The sequence below is a fragment of the Sinohyriopsis cumingii genome, chromosome 16 (genome assembly GCF_028554795.1).
Source record: "Sinohyriopsis cumingii isolate HCF-2022 chromosome 16, ASM2855479v2, whole genome shotgun sequence".
Classification (NCBI taxonomy): Eukaryota; Metazoa; Mollusca; class Bivalvia; order Unionida; family Unionidae; genus Sinohyriopsis; species Sinohyriopsis cumingii.
In genome coordinates, this window is record NC_142976.1 from 67,140,518 (window position 1) to 67,167,314 (window position 26,797).

Genomic DNA, 26,797 nt, shown 5'->3' on the forward strand with positions numbered 1-26,797 from the left:
GTAAGTACAGGTACTCCGGATACATGTAAACTGCAACATATGTAAACTTTTTCAATCTTCAAATCAAGTGCACCCACAGCACATAGTTCTGCTTCTCCTCACATGTATATGTGTACGTCATTCCTGTTATATTTCTTCATAATCTTAAGGATTTTTGTTGTGTTGTTTTAAAGTTACCCTTCACCGTGATATCAAACCATATGTAGCCTAGTAAAACCCAACTTTTGTACAGACTAAAATACCTACAAGTCCCAGGGACATAACCATTACGTATCTCAGGGAGTACCTGCATTTAACTTTCGTACAAACTGAAATACCTACAAGTCCCAGAGACATAACCATTACATATCTCAGGGATTACCTGTATTTAATTTTATACAAACTGAAATACCTACAAGTCCCAGGGACATAACCATTACATATCTCAGGGATTACCTGTATTTAACTTTTGTACAAACTGAAATACCTACAAGTCCCAGGGACATAACCATTACATATCTCAGGGATTACCTGTATTTAACTTTTGTACAGACTGAAATACCTACCAGTTCCAGGGACATAACCATTACATATCTCAGGTAATATCTGCATTTAACTTTTGGATTAACATCTATATATCCCAAATAGAGAACACAGAAAAATAACAAAACTATACTGATAACAGTGGTTGCCTCAGTGGTTAAAGCGGTACTACTACATATATGCACACAAATCTAACACCTGTTAAAATGAATCAGTTCATCTCAACCTCAGTTTGAACCAATGCAGCCAACAGTAACTAAGTTTATCAGTTATTAAAGTACATTTATATGATCTCTTCAATAAACCAATGTTCACAAAGTTAAAACTTCAGTTGCTTTTTGATGACCATAGGATTAACAAGGTGGATTAAGAGTGGTCACATTCAGCGTTGAACCCCATCTATTTAGATAATGTCATTATTCCACATGCAAACCAGATATGTGACCAGTTGACCCTTGGTCAGTGCATTAGGAATCAGTAACAATGTCAGTGTTTTTAGAACTCATCAAAGTGTGATGATGCTAACTAAACTGAAAAACAATGGAATCACTCCTTTCTTTGAGTCTGCCTTAAGTACAAAGCAACTTCAACAACAAGAGTTTACTTAAAACTTCATCAGTCAGGCCAGTTGATACTAAATGTATAATTGTGCCTCATGCAAAAATGTGTGAAGGATTGGACCTAATTTTCTAGACTTGTTTAATTCAACAGTTTCAGGATTATTTAATCTGTGCGTACAGGTAGACTTACTTTAATGTTGATTTAGTGGTTTTGTCCAAAGATCAGTGAAATGTAAGTTTCAGTGCTCTGCAGTATTTAACGTATATACCTGCTGTTTCATTACTGTTTGTGCTTCAAGTGATAGTTCTAATATTTTACAGTCATATTGTTCATTTGGATTAATCATGAATGGATAAACTCAGACATGCTTTCACAAGGATTTAAATTTTATGACAACAATTCAACTTCAAGGAAGAATGTTTTGAATAAGTATTAAATCTAATTTTCATATACATGTACTAATATAATTTATTATTCTTTCTTTCCTTTTCATTGGTACAAGTGTTTGAATACCTTAGGATTTTTCTCATATCTCACTATATTTATGTAACAAAGAGTGAAAATAGTATTTGCTGGATACTGTATAGAAGATACATGTACATTGAAATAATATAGAATTCATCATAATTCTTTTTGTAAAGGGTGCAAATAAAACAAACACAAATAAAGTTATTATGTTATTATCAGATTACAGAAAAGATATTGATTTGTTATATGTGTACAATTTTCCATTGTCTTTAAAAATTTGTGGTTCAGGGCAACAACAAAATCCATGAAAATTGGTACCCCACAAAAATTAATGATACTGCAGTATATGTCTTGGTAAAGGCTCCGTTGGTTTTGTAAATCTGTGATATTACTATAAACCTTGTTTATGCTGTTCCTTTACAGAGCACGTTTACTTAGTTTTAGCTGCATTTGTGGCAGAAAAATAAGAGACTTGCAGTCCTACAAATAATAATACTGTCTATCTTGCAGATTACGCATCCAGCTGGCTGCTTCTCTCAGTTTACACGATTTTTTGGGGAACAGATATTCATTATGTGGAAGTATGCTTTACTCAGAAGAAGGATATTATTCTTCTCTCCTCCTCCTATTGGTGTTGTTTGTTACAGAGGTAATATTATCTTTTGTATGTACTGTAAGACTCCATTTTTGGTATACCCATGTTTTACGATATGCACGTCTTGCTATAAAGTATTCATACATGGTTATCACTGTTTAAAAGTTTTCCAACTAGCAATAGATTGTTCATATATGGTTACCAATGCTTAAAACTTTGTCAAACTTGCTGGACATATTCTGTTCGTGTAAATATATGGGTTCATATCAGGACTTGATTCTGTGTTTAATTTTTTGCTGATAATGGAATTATATGGAAATAAGATGAAAAATATATACTTGCAGATCAATATGCCTGTTAAGAGGCACATAAAGTAATTACTTGATAGGCATTTGTTCATCATCCTTATAAAAAAACCAAGAAAACATTATGAAACTTACAGTCACTGTTTATGCATCTGTAGATAAGCAGTGCTTATTGTGGTGAACACAACACTAGATAAACACAAGGGCAAACTTAGAAGTCAAACTTAGAAGTCACATTCACTTATACGAAGGAAAGAAATGGGGACAAATCTAATTTATCATATTTAATGTAAGTCAACGTTTCAGCATTAGTAAATTTTAGCACATCTTTAATTGGAGCCATTTATCATCATACAGTTCTGGAGATTAATTTATGAGTAAAACTATAAATGTGTGGAGTAGTTGTACTCTGCCTAATTAACTATGATAAGCAGTTTCATGCAGTGCTGTCAAGACACCTGTAATGAAGTCTTGTCATTTTTATTCAGATATGAGGTTTTAGCAAACTGAATAGCTCCCTATTGTTAGGAACATTAAACTAACCAATAAAATTAGGCAAATCAGACTATTTCTTCAAATTATGACACCCAGTATTAATACCTGAGGTGAGAACTACTAGTATCTCGCAAATCCAGTCCTCCCAGGTTGAAACTTGTAGATAAGGTGGCGCTCTACAGTTTCGTATTTTGCATAGGGTTAGGATTTTAAAGAAAAAGAATTTCCCACGCTTTCCTCACTGGTTATACTGGCTATTTAAAAAAGACCTTGTATATCTTAGGTATAATTCAAAGAACCTTTAATTCCCTTTATTTTGGTGTATGATTGGTGGGTGTACTATAGGTTATAGAGTATACAGTTTGGCTTTACTTCAGATGTGCACCTTTCAAAAAAGTGCTAGCTCTACTTGGTCATTTTCACTTCCTGAGCTTCAGAGGTAAACTGTATAAAAAAGAGCCAATAACTTTTTTTATATTTTATATATTTGGTAATTCATTCATTACACTTTCAGAAGCTGGTATTGTCTAGTCTAGCAAAATTCATTTTCCCTATTTTAATAGCTGCTATGGATAGTGAACTTTAGACTAATTCAGGCTGATTTTTTAACACAAGGGAGCAGTCATTTTAGTTAGCAGTGTGTTTAAATCATGTAAAATTTCCAAAAGTACAATATCCAAAGAAATATCATCCGCATTACATTAATGTAGCATAGAGGTATGCCAACATTCTCTCCATTGGGCATGTTTTAAATGCAAACTACTTCACCTTACATACGTCACTCTCTCAAAAGTACATATTAACTGGAGAGCGCCCCCTAAATAGCTAAATGTTATCTGCACCTAGGTGGCAGCTGGATAGAGTGATCTCCCCTTGATACCAGGATTGGTGCCAAAGCCTGTGAAATTACCAGTTACTAATTCTGCTTGTGCCAAGTAGCATGCTCTGTACAGACAGAGAGGCCTCACAAAATCCATACAATTAGTTTGTAAGTTTTCAGTACAAACTCGGAAGTGGTATCTATAAAAACTGAGTCGTTGCATTGAGGGAAATCACGCCTCATTTTGCCTTCGAAAAGGGGAAAGGATGCTGAGTCAACCCAAACACTTTTGTCCAGAATATTTTTTCCACATATGAGACTGAACCCATACCAATGAATTTGCTTTACATATCATCTGACAGCGTTAGGACAGTTGCCATGAACATTGCATATGAGTGAAACTGTTCTTTAACTGCAATTATCCATGCCATGGGATGGAGATCCGAGTGCACTTATAAAAAGTCTTTTCAGAGATCTTTCATCTTAAAATGGTTGATTCAGTCAGAAGGAACATTTGCCCATAGTGCAAAAGGTTACCTTTCCAGGTCATTTGACAGCTGTGTAAAGATGCAGTTTCATGACTTATGACAGATTTGCAGGAGGGAAAATTGCTCCCTTTTTGAAGCCACTCCCTAATGTATGGAGTCTATTTCCAGTCAGGCTATCTAGAAGCTGTCTCACATACCTTAGGGAACTGGAGATGACCTCTCCGGGGTAAAGAGATGTATTTCCCTCCAACTCTTGCCTATTCTCCTAAGGTATTATGATTGGGTAATGTTTTTTTTTTGAAGAAACTAATTTTTTTCTTGTGAAGTCTGATTCTTCATAAAACTTACCCAATCACAATACACATACACCCTCCCAGCTTCCCTGCAATTACGTTACTGTAGAGAGCATGCCTTCTGCTCCAGTAGTAACTGATGATTTCATGGGATATGGTGCCAATCCAGATGTCAGGGGAAGATAACTCTAACTGCCACCTAGGTGGGCAGATAACTTTTATCTTTCTTGTTAAACATTTTGACCTGGGAGAGCTGGATTAGCAAGTAGTAGTAGTTTTTGTCAGTCGGTATTATGGTTGGGTAAGTGTTATTGAAGAAACACATTTTACTAGGAATTTTATATTTTTAGGTTACTCTAAAAATTTCAGCTGTTCACTTTTGCTATTACATTCTTAGTATGATCTTCTGCTTATGTAATGGTGGCTACTAATATATGTCCCCAACTACAAAATTTCAGAGCGTTTGTTCACTTTTGTTATCATATTTAGTGGCTGCTTTTACCTGTCCCCTGTACCAGACTTTCAGAACATGTTTTTCTGTTATTACAATCTTAATAGAACATTGTACTTGTGTAACAGTGGCTACTATTATGTGTCCTCTGTGTGTGACTTTCTGTTTATTCTTGTTTTTACCTTCTTAGTAGAACACTGTATCTATGTAATGGTTGCTGCTATTACCTGTCCCCTTTTAGAGACCTTGAGGACATCAGTTTTTCATATTTGTGTAACATAGTGTTTATGGTAGCTTCTAATATTTGTCCCCAGTTACAGACTTTCAGAACAGTTGTTTGCTCTTGTTATTACATTCTTAGCTCTTGTTATTACATTCTTAGCTCTTGTTATTACATTCTTAGCTCTTGTTATTACATTCTTAGTATAGCTTGATGCTTTATGTAATAGGATTTTCTTTTACCTGTCCCCATTTATTGGCTTTTAGAACATCTGATTATTCTCTTGTTGCATTCATGAAGAAAATTGTCTTGTGTGATGGTGGCTGCTGATACCTGTCTCTTGTTACATGTTTCAGAACATTTTTTCAATCCTGTTGTTACAGTCTTAGTAGAACACTGTACTTGGGTGGGCAGTGTTGAAATATTTGTTTACTATTATTATCACATACTTAATAGAATATAGTGCTTTTATGATAGTAGTTACTTGTATCTGTCCCTGGCTACAAAAGCTCTGAACTTCAAGGCATATATATATATATATATATATATATATATATATATATATATATATATATATATATATATATATATATACCATGTCAGCCAATTCTGCATGTCAAGTAATTCTGCACAATGATACATCATTTCTGTAAACATTGGATCGTGTGTTTTTTTGGGGTCAAAAATCTATTTTTTTAATAAAGAAAGAACTATTTTACTGTAAGGAAATTGATATTCATAAAGTGTACAAAAATATCCCACATTTCGACTCAAAATGAATATCAAAATGTGATTTCTAAATGTCAACATGAAGACCCACTCTATGACCTTCTTGAACCCGTAACCCAGAAAATCATATTTACTATATATCTTTTAGAATCATACAAATAAATACATTATATAAAAGATGGAAATGTATGCCTTAAAACGATTCTACATAACATGATTATTGTAATATAATATTTTCATGTATAACATGATTATTGTAATATAATATTTTCATGTATAACATGACTATTGTAATATTTTTATTTAAGTAGCATGTATAAATAACACCTGCTGATGTCACAATGACATCATGTAATGGCCAAATGAGGAAGGTATTAGAATGTGTTATATTGAAGATAATATTTATGATCTGGTGTTATCAAATGAAATAATTATTTATGCCCCCACCGCAAACACTGCCATGCTCATGTCTGGCAATCATTCTGTCTTGATAAGCTTGTTTGCAAGATTGTTAAAAAACTACTTGACTTAGAGCAATGAAATTTATATACCGTATCTGTATACATATACGGTACAACTCACATGTATTTTTGGAACCCCACACAACATGGTGGGTCAGGAGAGTGGAGAGGATTAAGAAGAAAAAAAATTTCCACCATCTCTCTATGCATCCTGACAGAATTGCCATGGTGGCTCGTGGAGAATTGCTCAGCACACCAATCTTTCTCATGGAGTTGTTGAGGATTTTCATCACATAATAGATGTGGTCTCTATCAAGTGGGTGTAGTTTACTATATGTTACCCTTGCAAGTGTGCTCTACAGAGGTTTATGGAGAGAGAGAAAGAGAGAGATGTCAATTTATCTAAATCTCTATCAGACAATTATACACATTTCTAATGAAGATTATATAATAGATATAATGCAAATCAAGTTTTAGATAATATTCACATAGTCGCAATGCTTCAAAAACTACTATTACTACTGTACTTTTTTCATTTATAAAAGGTTGATTGTAAACCTTTTGCAGTAAGTTTATGCTTTTACTTTATTCAAAGGAATCTGAACAGAATTACAAACTGACATGAGACCTTTTTGGTCTTCTCATGAACAGTGCAAAGTTATCTTACTGTTTAAAAATGTAACATAATCCACTGAGGTATGGATAATTCAACTCCCAATGATAGCAGCTTCTGTTTAAAAAGAAAAGAAAAACCCACTCAGTTTACACTTAAATGTGAACCACATGTCTAATCCTTGAAAAGTAAATGTGATTCATGAGGCTAAATCTATATGTACACAGTTATGAACTTTAGATTAATTCTGACTGCATTTATACTCTATGGGACTGGTCGTTTAATTTAAGTTTATGAATTTTGTTTAATTCTTTCATTCATCACAAGATATAATTATTCGAATAATATAACACTTTGGAAACTTAAATGGTCTCTCCCTAATAAAGAATTAGCTTGAGTGGATGTTCAATTGAAATAAAGATAGTAACCATTGTAAAAACTGTTATAAAATTTAGCATGCATTAGTCAACGTAACATCCAAAAGGATGAAACATACCCAAAGCTAGCCGTAAAATGTTTTTTGTGTTAAATATATGTGTTAGATAAGCATTAGGGGTTGTAAATTCATGTATATGGTTCTCTTGAAATTGGTGAAAAGGTCTTGGAAAAGTTTTGAAAAAGTCATGGAATTACATTTTTTAAAGTTTGTAGGAACCCTGGCATTTGGCTGATTTCCGTATTTGATATACTGCTTTGCAGCTAAAATGGATTCAGTGGAAGACATGGAATTGATTTCTCATCTCTCCTTCTCTTTCTCTCCCTCCCTCTCTCTTCCTCTCTCTCTCTCTCTCTTGCTCTCTCTCTCTCTCTCTCTCGATTGATTGATTGAGATCAATAAAATTATGTCTTGTATCTTGCAAATAAAATATCAATAACAGTAATACCATGTTTGGTATCTTCTTTTATTATCAGGTTAGTTTAAGTGCTTTCTACTGCATATTATGGAGCCCTCTACTTATAACAGAACAAAAACTTCAGAAAGTGCTAATAGATCTATTTCTAGCACAGATCGTGCACCGAATCATATTTTTAAAATTCTCTCTATACTATGTTTTTGTAATGTACAAGATGCATTAAGTTCCATATTTATGTCGCAGTTCATGAAAAGAACGATAATGAACAGTAGACATTCATTTACCTGTATAGATTTTTGCTGATCATAATAGCAAGGTCTTCATTTTAAAAATGTCTAAAAAAATGCATATATTTACAGTACAGATGTTTTAAGTGTTTAATGTAACATAACTTATTGTATTATCAGTATTCATATTACCTATTTTAAGCATTTTTGTTAATGTTGCAGTCTACTGTGCTTGCTGCCTAGCCCTTCACAGTGTACCTGGCCTGGGAGAGGACATAAAACCACATTTTTATGTAAATGTTGCAGATATAGAGACCTTAGAAACAGAAGTAGCTTACATCGCTTGTAAGTATATACATTACTTATTATCAGAACACACACAGTGAATTTAAAACTTACGTCATCATTATCTATCTTGGATTTTCCATCAGGATTCAAACTTGAAATTATTAGAACATTTATTACTAGGGCTTTTGCAATTTAATTCGTGGATTATTCTTAGATTATTTTTGGATTTGATTCTTGAAGCCATAAGTTCTTCTCCTTTTTTCATTTTTACATAATTCTTCCAGGAAAATAAATTATTTGTTAAATTTTAAAAAGCTTATTATTTTCACTCTTTCTCTGTTACTGTTTATTCGAGCCTAAACATGTTACAACACACACAGTGAATTTAAAACTTGGCAGCATAAGGCAGTCCATTATATGGTATAAATATAGTCATGGATTCTCAGATATTGGATGACTCATTTTTTAAGTTACTAGGTGATTTACATTACTTTATGTTAGTTCTGATCAATTTTAATCCCTTAAAAGTCAATTTTTCATCGAGCATGTACTATCATCATTTGTTTTTTTATGTACAGCATACCAAGTATGACACACTCACTTGTTATGTACCTCAGCATAGGGTATCATTATCCACAGGGTAGTACTTATTGATGTAGGCTTGAGAATTGAGAGTGAAATTTTCCTAAGGTATCCATTTGGTATTCTCTTGCAGACTAGCCATGATTTGGTCCCAGTCAATCTTTTCTAATGATGATTAGAGCTTTGTATATTGCCCATATCTCTGAATTGGCCAAAAATGTTGGTCCCAAAATTGACTTGTTTAAGGTTGGTCCCAATTGTGACCAGTCTAAGGAAGTTTCACCGTATATAATTTCGGTGAAGAATCAAGCAACTTACATGTGCATATTTGGGAAAGAGCAATATAAATTTGATCAGGTTAACTTTACGTTAAATATTCCCAGTTAAAAATAAATTTATAATTTATTGCAAAGAGGATAAATGGACTATTTGTTAAAATTATAATTCAAAATAAAAAAGACTACATTAAAAATTGTTTCCTTAAAAAGGTACAACGGAGAAGATTTTTGAGAGCAAACATGACCTCTATGATGTATATGTCGATAACCAGGTTGTGCGAACACATTTCCCAGCCCTGAAGGAATTGCTGAAAATTAGTTCTGCAGACAGAGAAAAATACCAAAAGTTAAATAATTTAAGGTAAAGTCTTTGTCATCTTGCAAAATATTATTTTTTAGCATATATCATTGTTTACACTTTGTAACTCTTTTGCCAGGAAAAATTGTCCATTCATATTTATTACATTGTTTATGACAATTTGAGAATAATTAGTTATAGGGACCACTGTAAATTCATGAACTTTTTTTGTTGTATGTATCCATTTTTGGTTTGTGAAAAGAAAATATTTTTTACATGGATACTTAAATTTTAATAATGTGCTTTTGTTGAGTCTTAAAACTCGTGGCTCAAAGGAGATAAACATTTGATTTAATTGAAGACAGACAGCATTCCACTATCAAATACATCACCTGATGACAATAGCATTTAGAAACAACTTTTACTTCCTCTGAATCTAGCCTTCTCTGAAAGATGAGAAAAGTTTTTCCATCAATATAGTATCATAGATAAAGGGAAGTAGCTCTTACAGATTATCTCCCCTTGCTCCCACTTTATGGCAACCGGGATATTTTTAAGGTGGTGAAGAGATCTACAGAAATTTTCCACAGTATCAATATGTAAGGTCAAGACCTCAGTAGGCAAAGATTGCTGAAACTACCAAGAATTGCTTGGATACAATTCATAACCTGATAATTACCATTTATTGCAAGGATAAGATTTGTAACCTGATAATTGCCAAGCATTGCTTGAATAAGATTTGTAACCTGATAATTACCAGGTATTGCTTGGATAAGATTCGTAACCTGATAATTACCAAGCATTACTTGGATAAGATTTGTAACCTGATAATTACCAAGCATTGCTTGGATAAGATTCATAACCTGATAATTACCAAGCATTGCTTGAATAAGATTCGCAACTTGATTATTCAGGTTCCTTCGTTTTGGTTAGTCTGTGCAACTTGCTCAGTTTGTTTGTGTTAAGTCAAATTCTGATGCTTACCTTACCTTCTTGACTTAATGCTCTTGTCATCTTTCACCTAGCCAAGAAGCCAAAGATCCTACACAGTCAAACAAAACTGATATTTCTTGGTCTTTTGCTCAGATATTTTGACTACTAAGCAGATATCAACCATATGATCAATCCCAGGCCCACTTATGCTGCATAATTCCCAGGGGATCTTACAAGATGTTGTAGATGATCTCATATACATTTGGTTTTAGTATGCAGCACGCAGTACAAGATGTAGAATATTCCTGCAGAGGATCATGTATGAGTATGTTAATTATAGGTTACTGCATTTGTATGGGAAAATGTGAACGAGTTTTTCAGATGGAAGTACTGCATAACCTTGTGAGTACAGTATATCCATCCAACAAAACGAGTTCATATTTTCCCACACAAATACAGTAACGATTTTATTATATGCTCATTTTCTTATTCTACCTAAGGCTTAATTACATAAACAAAAATACACTACAAGAAACAAAGTAACTGAATATATGCTGTATTCCAAACTAAATACACAAGCGCAAAATCATCATTACACAACAACATTATTAATGCGCACAGAACTAATACCCAGATAAATATGAACTTAGTCACGTGCTAGACAAAAATAACTTTCAGAAGAAAATAGCATTTATTTCTACTTAAAAATGAAATTTGGAGTCGTATGGTGAATGAATGAGCATTGCAATAACTTTTCCATATGATCTGGAATGAATATGTGTCAATTCTACATGAAGTTCATTGGATTTCTGCAGTGAGGGAGCAGCATGTTGACAACTGCAAGTGTGTTTCTGTTTTGTCATTGGATGTGGAGAAAAATGTGAAGTCTTTCAATTGCAATTATCAAAACGATGCTATGGAATATTATGTTTATTTCATTTTGAGTGCAGTAAGGAGGATGTAATTGCGCTTGGAATATAGTCGAAATTACAGTACAATTTCTAAATGTCTAATCAAGCTTGAGAACCCATGACATGGCTCATGTAATTCAGATTTGCAGAACTAAGAAAGTACATTTTGAGGAAATTCAGGATGTGAAACGGTAAGTATATTTTTTGCCATTCTTATTACCAACTAAAGAAGACAGTTTATGCCCTGTCACTTGCATCGTCACTTGCATCATCTTTGTAGGGACCCAGCAATTTTATGAAATCTGGCGTCTATTGCTAGCTGAAATCCAAAACATTGTATCAAGAAAGTTAACATGAATAAGGCAAAGCAACTCTTATGTGGCAGTCCACGAAACATCTGGTTTAGTTTATTCAGAAACAAATTTAATCAACCAAAATGTAAAGTGCCTACTACGTGAGTGTACATAATGTGTTTACAAAGTAGTTCCTAATATACTATTGGGCGTATGTGAGTGTAGTATGAAGTACACGTGAGTGCTGTATCATAAATTATTATATGCTCATTTTTATCCCTGTTAGCTTTACATTGTCAGAATCATACAGTATTACCCGATATTGAATCCGCGTGTCAATACACATATAGCATTCACATGCTTAAAGGGACTGCTTTCTGTTGTAAACAAACAATGGACGCAGACGCCAGCACTTTTGATTTGTACACAAATCATGTACACTCGCGTAAGAGGCTCTTTACATTGTGGTTGTTTAAATTTGTTTCTGAATGAACTAAAACATGTTTCGTGGACTGCCACATACCAGCTGCTTTGGCACATTCCGCATTGATACAGTATTACGGATTTAGTCTAGCTACAGTATATAACAGACGCAAGATAAGGTCCTTACAAATAACGTACAAGTGACAAGTCATATACTCTCTTTAGCCGGTGATAAGAATGGCAAAATAAAATATACTTAGTTTTACATCCTGAATTTCCTCAAAATGTATGTTCTTAATTCTGCAAATCCGAATTACATGAGCCATGTCATAGGTTTTCAATCTGGATTACACATTTCAAAATTGTGCTGTAATTTTGATGATAAGTGCAATTGCATCCTCCTTACTGCACTCAAAATGAAATAAGCATTAAATTCCATAGCGTCTTTTTGATAACTGCAATTGAAAGACTTCCTATTTTTCCCACATTAGGATTTCAAACATTCAGTGACAGAAACAGAAACACATTTGCAGATGTAAACATGCTTCTCCTGTGCCGCTTCAATCTGATGTATTTCGTGTATAATTTGCACAGATGAATCCAGTCCAAAATCACAAACTTTCATTGAATTGAAACAAAATACCAAAATATATTCATTCCAGATCAAATGGAAAAGTTGTTGCAATGCGCATTCATTCACCATATTAATGCAAAAATTTCAATTTTAACTAGACACACCATTTTCTTTCAAAAGTTATGTCGAGCGCGTGACTAAGTTCAGATTTATCTGGGCAGAGTTATGTGTGCTTTAATAATGATGTTGTTATGTTATGATAAATCTGCACTTGTGTATTTAGTTTGGAATACGGCATTCATTCATTTACATTGTTTCTTGTAGTGTGTTTTGTTTATATAAGTAAGCCTTAGGTAGAATAAGAAAATGAGCATATAATAAAAAGGTTACTGCATTTTTATGGGAAAATATGAACTCGTTGTGTCGGATGGATATACTGCACTCTTAAGGTCGTGCAGTATTCCAGCCAAAAAACTGGTTCATATTTTCCCATACAAATGCAGTAACCGATAAACACTGAATGTTTCTGACAATGTACAGTTAATGGAGAAAAAACTGAGCATATAATAAAGATATATACTGAGACACTCACACAGACATACCCTTAGAGGATCACACCTGAATGTGTTAACTAGATATGAAATGTGTGAGTTGCATAATATACTGTGTATACTATACTGTGTATTATTCAGATAGTTAATGAACTTCATGTCAAAAATATTTTAGTTCAGTATCATTTTTATCACATTCTTTAAGTTCACAATTTAAATTGCTCCATGATATTGCACTGTTAAGTTGCTCAGTATTATGTCGGCATCGTACAATAATTATTATGATTTGATATTACAGTGTTAGGAGTGTTACATGAAAAATATCATCAATAATCTCTGCTACAAAACTATCTTAATTAATACTCATAAGATTCTACGCAAATGAAACCATGGTGTATCTTATTGCTTTTAGATCGGCCCATCAGTTTTCATATGAAGAACTAGGAGAGGAAACCTTGGATGAGGAGGAGTTGTTTATAACGTTAGTAGAAGATGAAAAAATTTGATGGCATATAAGGATCATACATAAATTTATAGTCATGGTGACATAATGACTTCCACTTGTTCTATCTCTTATGTAGAAGATATTAGAGTACTCTGTCAGTGTAAGGTGCCTCACTATAAGGTATTCTCTTGTATTAAGATGTGTATGGGTATGAAACCCATTTACTTAATAGTAATATTGTGTATAATATACCTCACTATAAGGGGTCCCTTTTATAAGTTGTGTATATTCATGAAACCCATTCTATTAATTGTAATATTGCATATACTTCATTATAAGGTGATCCCTTGTATTAAGATGTGTACGGTCATGAAACCAGTTTCCTAAATAGTAATATTGTGTATGATATAACTCATTATAAGGGGGTCCCTTGTATAAAGTGTATATGTTCATGAAACCCATTTCATTAATAGTAATATTGTGTATAATATACCTCACTATAAGGGGGTCCCTTGTACAAGTTGTGTATGTTCATGAAGCCCATTTCATTATTAGCAATATTGTGTATAATATACCTCACTATAAGGGGGGACCTTGTACAAGTTGTGTATGTTCATGAAGCCCATTTCATTAATAGCAATATTGCATGTACCTCATTATAAGGTCCCTTGATTAAGATGTGTATGCTCATGAAACCTATTCCATTAATAGTAATATTGTGTATAATATACCTCACTATAAGGGGGTAGTTTGTACAAGTTGTGTATGTTCATGAAGCCCATTTCATTAATAGCAATATTGTGTATAATATACCTCACTATAAGGGGGGACCTTGTACAAGTTGTGTATGTTCATGAAGCCCATTTCATTAATAGTAATTATGCATGTACCTCATTATAAGGTCCCTTTATTAAGGTGTGCATGCTCGTGAAACCTGTTCCATTAATAGTAATATTGTGTATAATATACCTCACTATATGGGATCCCTGGTATAAAGTGTTAATGCTTATGAAACCCAATCCATTATTGGTAATATTGTATATAATATATCTCACTGTAAAGAGGTCCCTTGTATAAGGTATGTATGTTCATGCAACCCATTTCCTTAATAGTAATAGTGTGTATAATATATTTAAGTATAAAGTAATGTCATGTATAAGGTTATCCACTTGTATGATTTCTATCAACAGCTTTATATTGAGGGAGTAATGTATTTGTCATCATTACTTGCATATGACTATGATTCTAAGTGCAGACATTGTAGTTCTCAATATGCAGTTACATTATGTGACAGCATTGTCAGTTCTATGGTGTTTAGTCTCTTTGAACATTGTAAACCCTGTTCATCCAGCACATCATGTGACACCAGTACTGTGATGTTCATGGTTGGATGCTGATGATATGAGTGGATATGTTTCCAGCTCTTCTAATCACTTTGGTTGTGTCTGTAGAGACTGATTGGAATGGGATCTATAAGATTGGTATCCTGGAGTGCATTTCATTCACTTTTGATTGCATTTGAACTAAAAGCAGGTGCTACCTGATAGGATGTGGGAGCATTCCCGCCCATCTGATGGGGGGTCTAAGTCTTGTCAATTTAAAAAAAAAACGGTCAGGGACCAGCAGTGACTAAACCACCCTATTAGATGAGAGGGAATACTTCCACATCCAACCATTAGCAGCATTTGAACCTGTCTCTGTGGATTTTGTATGTACAATCCTGATGAAGATTGCACCAAAGTCATGTGAACTTGATCCAATTCCAACATCACTGCTGCTTGAGTGCTTAGATGCAGTATTGCCTTCACTAACTGATGTTATTAATACCTCTCTCTCATCCGGGGAATTCCCATCATTTTTCAAAACTGCCATTGTAAAGCCTTTGCTGAAGAAACCAACACTAGACCATAATAATTTAAAGAACTACCACCCAGTTTCTAATCTCCCATTCATATAAAAATCTTAGAAAAGGTTGTTCTATCCCAGCTTGTATCTCATCTAAATTCAAAGTCTTTTTAGCAATGTACAATCTGCATATCACACTTGTCACAGTACTGAAACTACTCTTCTAAAAGTAGTTAATGACATTCTCTCTGCATTGGATAGCAGAAAGATTACAGCTCTCACCCTCCTTGATTTGTATGCAGCATTTGACACAATAGACCATGATATATTACTTCACCGTCTCCAGCATGTATTTGGCATTCATGATACAGTATTACTGTGGTTTAAGTCCTACTTGGTCAACAGGACACAAATTGTATCTGCAAATGGAATACACTCCAGTCCAGTTGATCTATGTTGTGGTGTTCCACAGGGGTCTGTTCTTGGACCTGTTCTCTTCATTCTGTACACTCAGTCACTCTCAAGTGTCATATATCATCATCCAGTGTCTCGTCAATTGTACGCTGATGACACCCAGATATACAAGTCTAGCCACCCAACTGCAGTTGATGCTAACATCCAAGGTGTAGAGAGGTGCATTTCTGATGTGAAATCATGGATGACATGTAACAAGCTGCAGATGAATGATGATAAAACTGAGGCCATTCTGATCACAACACAAAGACTTTCTCATTCACATCCTTTACCTCAAACAATAAATATCAGCAACACCAACATTAAATTCACACAATCAGTACGAAACCTAGGTGTTGCTCTGGACAGTACTCTCACATTGCACCAACATGTCATGAACATATGCAGGGCTGCATATCTTGAGCTGAGATGCATCAGCTCAATTCACAAATATCTTTCAGTTGATGCCACTAAAACACTTGTGTGTTCATTAGTACTTTCAAGACTGGACTATTGTAACTCAGTTCTTTCTGGTTCATCTCAATATCTGCTCCAGAAACTTCAAAAAGTTCAAAACACAGCTGCTCAGATCATACTTAGAGTACCTCGATCAGAGCACACCTCCCCACTGCTCTGTACCCTACACTGGCTATCCATTCGATCCAGAATCAAACACAAAATTTGTTCCCTGTGCTACGTTTCACTATCAGACACTTCCAAAATACCTATCTGACCTCACCCATGTGTACACACCAGCAAGATATTTATGTTCATCTTCTGACAATTGTATACTCATTATTCCAAGTATGAAAACAAAGTCATATGGACAGCGTTCTTTTGTATACCAGGGCTCAGCAACGTGGAATGAATTGCCCACTGAACTTAGACACAAAGACACAGTGATCACATTCAAGAGGGCTCTCAAAACTCACTTATTTTGACTGCAAGAACAAACTTAAAGACCTAATAATGTTTCCTACCTTAAATATTCTCAGCATGTTTTCTCATTTCATGGTGTTAGTTTTTGTAATCATATTATGATGTTTTTTACGTTATAGGTGTTGTCTAATGTTGTAAAGCGCTTAGAGCTTCTAAAGATTAGGCGCTATACAAAGTCCTCATTATTATTATTATTATTATTTAGCACCAATCCTTGTAACAAAGGGAGATCAATCTAATTGCCATCTAGTTGGGCAGATAACTTTTAGCTTTTTATCTTTTTATCTGAGAGGACTGGATTTATGAGGTATTGTAGTTCTCCATAAGTATTATGATTGGGTAACTGTTGCTGAATAAACATATTTTACTAAAAAAAATTGGTTTCCTAACATTTACATTGGTCAATATTTTTTGTATATGGTCTTATTTATTGAGAAAATGTTTTTCTTTTTATAAGTCTTGCAAAATAGTTTAGTTAAAATTTGCTAATTTCATATTGTCGATTCCATATTAATACACAAACAATTTTCAACTATTAAATGAGTGATTTATTGAGCAGTCATCTACCATTTTGGAACATGAGTTTTAAAAATTAGGCAAATAGGAGCATGTTTTTGACCTCTTATATTAGAAAGATCCACGTCTGCTTCTGTGCTATCAGCAGAGTCACAATTTATTGGAGATTCACTATTGAGTGAATAGTTTATGTTATTGATCTTGGATGACTTTTGATAATGAGTCAGTGCTTATTAATGAGGTGATCTTGCATTTGATTGTCTCTGTTGTTACCACTCTGGAAGTTATATGTTTGATGAAACTTTGAATGTAAGCTTGTATGATCAAGATCTTTTATGAGTATGTTAGTGTGTTGGATCCACTTATATTACTGTGGTGACCTACGTGTGAGTGACTCAGCTTGTTACCAGTGTAGAGACTATTTCTGATCATATTTTGATTACACTTGGTTTACAGCATTGAGATCATGGATGAGTACAGTTGTGAGCATGATTCTTATTCATGGGATGTCATTCTATTGGCCTGACTAAACTTGTCAACAATTTACTCTTTTTTGGATCATTTTTAAAAAAAACTATGCAAATAGGCTTATATCATCAAGATATATAACGTGTTTTAGTATGAGCAAGGTCTATGCATTAATATGCATAAGGTGATTTTGCATGTGATAGACTGAGCTTCTTAGCACTTGAAGAACTATTTCTGGAACACTTTTTATCAGATTTGGCAAACAGACTAATAAAAAAATGTCAGACAGTTTTTATTATGATCAAAACCCGTTGGATATGCAGGGCTCGAATTTAACATTATTTGTGAGTTGATCTTGGACTATTTGGCTGAGTTAGTTTCCACTCTGTAACTGTAATTTTGGTTTGGAGTATGATTATGAGTGAAATTCATGCATATTAGTGATGTGACCTTGCATCTGATTGGCTGAGCTTGTCACCAATAGTACATGTATGTTTCTGGTCAGATTTTAGTCTTGTAAGACTTTGGATGAGTATGATTATGAGCAAGATCTATACATATTAATGCAGCCATCTTTTATCTGATTGGCTAAGATTATTAGCCCTCGGGATTCTGAATCCCATCTGAATTTTGTTCCACCTTTGTAAATAAGCTTGTTTTGTCATTGTCATAGACAGGTTCTATAGTAATAGAGATCTGCACATATTAATGACATACCTTACATCTGCGTGGCAGACCTTATTCCACAATTAGCTTTAGAGACTTTATTTTCCTTCCAAAAGATGAGTTATAAAATGAGCATGATGTTTGCATATTAAGGAGATGATCATGCATTTGATAAGTTTGTTACCACTCTAGAGACCATATCTCTGATCTTGTTATAATCAAATAATATATATATATATATATACTACAATATGTACTCACTGGTGTAGCTTATATCATCAAGACCTTTGATTAAGTAAATATCAAGCAGAATGCATCCATCTTGATAAAGTGAGTTGCATTTGATTGGCTGAATTTGTTTCTCTCTGGAAGCCATATATCTGATTCAGTCATGATCAGAACCTAGATGAATAAACTTGTATTACACAGATCCTGTATGAGGTGTGCAATGAGCAAGATTCATGCATTTTGATATGGTGATCTTACATCTGATTTCCAGAACTTGTTACAACTCTAGTGGCTGTTTATTTGATCCAATTTAGATTAAACTTAAGCAATATATTTAGATTTAAATAATTTAGATTGTGGATACATTTAAAAGTGAAATTCTTGTATTTTAATGAGGTAAGCTTGTATCTGATTGGCTGCGCTTGTCAATATGTTTGTGACTATTATCAGATTTTTATCAAATTTAGTTTATCATTGAGCTTTGCATACATTGATGATGTGGTCTTACATGCGATTGTATGAACTTTTTACCACTCGGTAGATGAAATTTCTGACCTGATTTAGTCAGATTTGGTAAATAGACAGATATCAAGATGTTGGATCATTAAAGTATAATTTGCTACCAAATTGTTATCAATATTTTGACATTACTCATCTCACTTCTTGTTACAGCAGTATCATGGTATTGATTAAAATTGCCGTTAACTTACTATATTTCAGGTTCTTCTCAGAGCAGAACAACAGGATATTTCAGACCTTGTTGGATGTTGCTAACTCTCAGGATCAGCAGTTGACCAATGAGCACATGAAGAGCATGGGGTTGGACCCTGTTGGAGATCGACAGTTTCTGATGGAATTAGTGGAGCATTATGGGATTGATGTGGTTTTAATGGTGGACAATCCATGTTGCCCAAAGTAAAAGGTGCAGCTAAATCCATTGTTCTACAAGAAATCATGGGACCAGGTTGTCACAGGATTGATTTATTATAGTAAATCATGACATTGTATACTCATCAACTTATTAGAAGTACATTGTATTTTGAAAGTAGCATATTTCTAAGATTTAATTTGTGCAGATAAATGATTGTCTAAGTGAGTAATGCCTTGCAGTAAGGTTTCTTGCTTTTGATAATAGTTGATGCAAATCAAGTTTATCTTCTAAATTATAAAAATTCTGTGCTTAAGAAAATTGAGCGATCTACTGTATTTTTAGAGCAACAAGTTTACAAGTCTATAATTTGTTTTCATGAAGAACAAACTTGTGTTTTAGACATATCTTTATGAGAGTGACACAGTGTAGGGGCAGTATCAATTGTCTAATGATTCAAGGACATACTCTTTGCTCACAAACTATGAGCCTTAAGAAAACAAACCAGATTGCAGTTTTACTTGCTACTCGCATTGCTTCTGATATTGTTCTGCCAATTTCAACTGTCAGCAGTCCACTGCAGAGTTTCTGCACTTCTGACATTTTCAAGAACCCAGTTCATCAAGGGTTATTCATAATCTCCCGAGTCACTGAGTTATATCAAGCCGAGCTGAATCTACAGTACCAGTTTTTGCATCTGTCAGTGCCATTGTGGTCAAACTGTATGACATTTTATCAGTCAGATGGCAGTATTTCAACTTTTCATTAATGTAATCATCATGATCATTATTCCTTTTGCCGGTGACACACAACTGCCTGAACACAAGATTGAACTCGGACTCAAAGCTTTGAAATGAAAATCATTCTCATAACCTCACAGTATTACTGCAAGTTGGCAGGTATGTAGAGATGCAAAAATTAAGGAAGAATTATCATGATTGTAACATCACAAAGTCAGAATCTTAAATTGGTGTAGAAGCTCAGTTTTTGTCTTTTTTGACTGCAGGGCCTGGTTTTTGAGTCATTTGGGAGTTCATTTTTGCAGCAAGTTCCCATTGAAATCCTTTAGAACACATTTTTATAAACCATGACTAGATTTTAGTGCAGTGATTATTCTCAAGTATACATGTCTTTTTGTTGTTTTTGTTTCCATGAAGAAAAGGACAACACATATATATGGAAATAGTTGCAATGAGAAAATAATTTAAATAAAGAGCTTTGAATTTTAAAAAGCAATGTAGGTAAGTACAAATATTTCATTCTTAAGTGTTAATGTGATCTGCATTCATTTTTCCTGCCTGAAGAAAATTTCGCTTAGTGAACAAATTTTACTGTTGTTTTTATTTGCTACAGATACATTTCACTGATTTCTTTTTTGTATGCAGAATAATCTCAGAAGAATAATAACAGATAACACTTAATTCTGACTTTTGTGACAAAGACAATTCATAGATTTGTAATTCTTACTTTTCTTTCTCAGGTTGTCAAGTGTTGGTTGTATTGGCTGATTATGTAATAATGTTATATAAGACTTGATGATGTCATACTGTTCATTGTCTTTGTAAAATAATTGTTTCATTGTCTTTGTAAAAATATTTGTTTAGAAAAATAATTGACATAGGGAGTTGACAGCAAGGCAAGGAAGAGTCAGAGTTGTATTATTTTGTTTGCTGCACATTAGAGTGTGAGAGAAGGCAAATTAAATGTCTTAGAGCAAATCCAAAAAAAATTCTATTAGTTTGAATATTGACTGGTATCTCTCAGCCTGTGGTGAAAGTTCTTATAAATTGCTATGTATCCTGCAGGAGTGGATCCAAGATTATTTCCTGGAGGTTTAATTTTTCAAAAGTCCTTTATGGGTTTTAGATTTCAGTGTAGAGCACCTTGAATGACCTAATGGTTAGAAGGTCAGAGATCAAGGTCATGTGTGAACATTTATCATTACAAGTGACATACAATTTCTGGACTTAAGTTGAAGTAAATACAATTTAACTTCACTGTATTTACTGTTGGAAGGTCTGATCACCAGACTGCAGATACAACTTGATAGCAACAAATTCCATCTGCAGCTCATCTGCCAATCAGGTTAAGTGGAAAACTTATATTTGAATGAAGTCTTGATCAAATACAGAGCTATTAAAGCAGGGAAAATCAGCTTTTATATTTGTTCTAAGTTATTTTTTTTATGTATATGTGAATGTAAGTTACTATTTATTTTTGTATATTTACCTGTGATTGACTTCTTGTTCACATTCATGAAAGTTTGGCTTTTTTGTTAATTGATAAATTATTTTGCTTATATAATCAGATCATATGGCTTCAGAATTGTTGTATTCAGTTTGTTCTTCTGCGAGAAACCATTCCTGTGATGCATCTACAAACATATAAAATTTAAGTATTTGTGTGAATGAGATTTTTTTGTAGCATTTTTATTATCTTGTAAACCAAAGAGGTTTTATCACAGGTAATACAATAGTATGTCAAATAAAAAAAAAATGTCTGGAATTTTGAAAATCAGTGTACACGGTCACAGAATACTTATTCTGCACAAAAGGCAGTTAGACTTATCTTTAAAGATTGAGAGGTATTTTTGAACATACTGATAACAGTAAATTGACAGGTTAGGGTGGTCTGAAGATATTACATATCAATTTCATAATTGCAAGAATATGTGAAAGATTGTATGGTTGACAGAGTATATTTTCTTGTATTATAAATAAATAAATGCACACTTGGAGATATATCAAATCTGGACCCTGACTAATCAAAATTCTTATTAAATCTGGACAGATGATTCTATTTCATAATTAAATTATCAACAAAACTACCAAGTGCTAATCATTTGGAAAAGATTTTCTGGTCGGTAATAGTCCAGAGTGCACACATATCACAGTACTTACTACTGTCACTATGGATAAAACAAATGCCTGCAAGCCTGTTATAAAGTTAATCAGATTGTGATTCAGTTTCAAAGAATATTTCAAATCCTGATGTCTTCTCTAAATAATCATAGATCATCTATCTCCTCAACCTGGCAGTGAAAATTCACCATTGCTTTGTGTCTTCAATTTTTGCTGAAACAGTCACACATGCAGGTTTTCAGACAGAATGCAGAAATAATGAAACTGCATATACCTTTCCTGCAGCTCTCAATGAATTGCAGAAAGTGAGGAAATCAGAGTTCCAACTGAACCTTGTTGTTTCCCCCAAGTTGTAAAAATCACAGATCTGTGATAACTTCAACTTGACAAAGGAGATTCTCAGGATGAAATCGCTTTCTCTGCATCAAATGAAACAACTGCAGATGCTGGTTTTCCATCCAAATAAGGAGGTATTGGGAGATTCATTTCTCCAAAACAAGTGGTAGCCAGAATTACTCAAAGGTCAACCACTCTGAAACCTATAAGGGAATAGAAGGGATGTTCTTCTGGTACAAGCAGAGACACATCTCTCTTATAAAAACTATATATAAATGGCAAACATCCTCCATTATCTCTTTCAGGAGAAGTTAGCTCCCTGCATCATCAAGGAATACTGTTCCAAATATGCTTAGAGAAGGGGATAGAGGCAAAAAAAAATAATCCCTCTCTATCCTTCTTGTAAACATTGACCCTATCTTGAATGAAGGCCTTGGCTCTTTGTCTGACTCAGAAATCATGCATGAATTATCATTTGATTAGAACTGTCTGCATTATCGTCATGATGGTTCGGTTTTCTTACGACGGCTCCTGCTATCATGGTCAAGAACAGGCTCCCACTCAAAGGGAATCAGTCCTTTGATATACCACTGCCTTTTTTATATGCATTAAAGCAAACAGCTATCAAAATGTTTGCTCCCATGAACTTAGAAAATGAGACTGAACTAGTACAAAAGTAAACTAATTTTAGGAGTTATTAATATTAGGAAAATTAATCTTGCCAGAGTAGACAATACCTATTTCTGACTGTGTAACAAATGGATGATAATATATATATATATATATATATATATATATATATATATATATATATATATATATATATATATATATATATATATATATAATTATTTTAAGTCCAGGCAGTGAAAAGGATTGAGTGGAGCTAGCAGTCTTGAAAGGTGCACAACTGAAGAAAGACCAATCTAAATTCTCTATATCCCAAATTACACCTGTCAATCATATACCAAAATAAAGGGAATTAAATCTTATTTTAACAATACCTAACATTAGGAGACCAGCAACAGGGCCAGTCTTGGTGAAGGGGAAGTAACTCTTTTTACCTCATGACCATTTTCTTGATGTAATATGATTGGGTAATGTAATTGAAGCAGAAAACAGTTTATGAAGTAAAATGTTTCTTTGATTATACCCATTTATAATATGGGCACACCTTCCCAAGGAATCCCCGAATTTAATAGCCTGAAAGAAGAAGCACATTGGCTCCAGTATGATTTAATCTGGCGCCAGTGTGTCCAAGAGGAGTTCACTCTAGTCTGATTTCTACTTGGTAGGATGTCTACCTTTTGACATTTCTGTTGCTAAACAAGCCAAAAATCATGGTGACTTTTTGAGTTTGGAAGGGCTGAATTTGCTAGGTAGTGGATATAGTCCCTAACATATTATGATTGAATACAAATTTTAATAAGAAAGTTTGTATGTTTTGATTTCTCTGTACCAAAGAATGGTAAAATGTAGTATTAGTTGATGGATCATAGTTGTTCCACCAAGTCATCAGCATGAATATTTAATTTAAAATTGGGTAAAAAAGATATCCTTTGCATGTAAATTTAATTCTCAGGAGTTACTGAAAATATATAAATTAAATGAGAAATCTGGAGTTATGACTATTTGAATTTGAAATGTCTTGTATAGTGGCAGTCATGTGGGTGTTGGAGCCTTTCTGACAAATCATGGAACAAGCTTTCAGTTATGTAACACTTAACACCTAGTCATTGATAGGACTGGAAAGTGGGCCATTGTTAGTTGCAATCAATCTATTAACATCTGTGTAGCTGTTAGGTGGAGTTGGCGATCCACAAATTGGTAACCATGTGAAAATGCACTGGTCTTTTTCACCGAATTAAAGCCACACCCAAATTAATACCTCTTGTCTACAGTGATTGATATTCTTAAATGGGACATTTTACCTTAGGTTTTGTAGATTCACTGTTAATGTTTATACACTTAGTTTACAAACAATGTGTTCATTTTATTTTTCCTTTTTAATTTCTTTCCAGGAAAAATATTATGAATGTGAAATAGTTATATAGCAAGAAGACATTTTTATGTTTATTGCACAAGTATACATGTCTGGTACACTGGATATTCTCCAGACTTGTGATAATATTTCTATTTTTTTGTCTATTCACATTTTTGAAGCTTTTATGATGGGTAAAGTGCAAATATTGACTTGCTTATGTACATGTACATATTAATTATTGCTTATTATATAATCATTTTCTTGGTGTATTTTCCTCTCGTCTTATCAGTGAAGTTATAAATTCCTTGTGAGTATATAAACATTTGTCTAAAAAATGTATTTCAGTTACTGTCTTTAAGCTGTCGATAACATTTTGTTTTATTTCTAAATACATATACAATGGCAGACTTTGTTAACTGTTTTGTTTGTATCTCATGTTCAGCTAGTGAATTAAATGTATTCTTTACATAAGGTGGAAAGAATTAAACTCCGAATCTTACATGTCTTTGTTTAGTCTATATGTCAGGTTTTAGAACCCTTGTACTACATCTCTGGCTAATTGTTACAACACCATTTATAAATACATCCATTGCAGTAACATTTAGTGAAAAAAGCAGTTTTCCACACATATCTGAATATGGCTTACCACACACATCTTATGGCTACATCACCCCTCTTCAGCATAAACATAAATCTTAAAATGGTGAGTTTTCATCTGCTTAGGTTTCAGAAGAGTAAAATACATTTCCATTTATTGATTTCAAGTCTGTAGCTAAAGGTTATTTGGAAATACTCTAAAACACAAAGGAACACCATCTGACCCATTTCAGCTCATGCCTGAAACACAAAGGAATAACATCTGACCCGATTTAGTTCCTGCATGGAACGTAATGGAACATCTGACTCAAGGTTAGTTTATGCATGGAACATGAAGATATAACATCGGACTTGATTTAGTTCATGCGTGGAACACAAAGGAATAACATCTGACATGATTTAGTTCATGCCTGGAACACAAAGGAATAAGTTCTGACTTGATTTAGTCCCTGCATGGAACATGGAGGAATAACATCGGACTTGATTTAGTTCATGCATGAAATGCAAAGGAATAACATTGGACTTGATTTAGTTAATGCATGCAACATAAAGGAATAACATTGGACTTGATTTAGTTCATGCCTGGAACATAAAGGAATAACATCTGACTTGATTTAGTTCATGTGTGGAACACAAAGGAATAACATCTGACATGATTTAGTTCATGCCTGGAACACAAAGGAATAACTTCTGACTTTATTTAGTCCCTGCATGGAACATGGAGGAATAACATCGGACTTGATTTAGTTCATGTGTGGAATGCAAAGGAATAACATTGGACTTGATTTAGTTCATGCCTGGAACATAAAGGAATAACATCAGACTTTATTTAGTTAATGCATGCAACATAATTGAACAACATCTGACCCATATCAGCTCATGACTGGAAGACAAAGGAACAAAATCAGACCCATTTAAGTGATTGCCAGGAACACAATGGAAAACATCTGACCCTTTTCAGCTAATATCTGGAAGACAAAGGAACCATATTGACCCTTCTCAGTTTATGCCTGAAACACAAAGGAACCATAACTGATCCATTGCAGCTCATGCTTGGAACACAAAGATACACTATCTGACCCATTTCAGTTCATACCTGGAAAAAACAATGGAACACCATCTAACTTGATTTGGTTCATTCACTGAACATACAGGAACAAAATGTTACCCATTTTAGCTCATGACTGGAGGACAAAGGAACAAAATCAGACCCCTTTAAGTGTTTGCCAGGAACACAGTGGAAAAACATCTAACCAATTTCAGCTTATGTCTGGAACACAATGGAACAAGATCTGAGTTTTAGTTCATGCCAGGAATACCAAAGAACAGCATGTGAATCATTTCAGCTCATGCATGAA

At 33.8% G+C, this 26,797-nt stretch overlaps 1 protein-coding gene across 2 annotated transcripts in view; it reads left to right on the plus strand.

The window, feature by feature from the left end:
- The window catches only part of LOC149780707 (DENN domain-containing protein 11-like), a 46,665-nt gene extending 21,324 nt beyond the window's left edge, over positions 1-25,341 (plus strand). The window contains exons 5-9 of one of the 2 annotated variants that reach the window (XM_089937753.1): positions 2,062-2,200; positions 8,325-8,447; positions 9,461-9,611; positions 13,646-13,714; positions 19,514-25,341. In XM_089937753.1, the coding sequence (XP_089793879.1) occupies positions 2,062-2,200; positions 8,325-8,447; positions 9,461-9,611; positions 13,646-13,714; positions 19,514-19,712 (681 nt within the window). In that variant the 3' untranslated portion in view covers positions 19,713-25,341. The remainder of the gene's footprint in view (positions 1-2,061; positions 2,201-8,324; positions 8,448-9,460; positions 9,612-13,645; positions 13,715-19,513) is intronic. The other variant, XM_089937754.1, reaches the window with a different exon arrangement.
- The last annotated feature ends 1,456 nt before the right edge of the window (positions 25,342-26,797 follow it).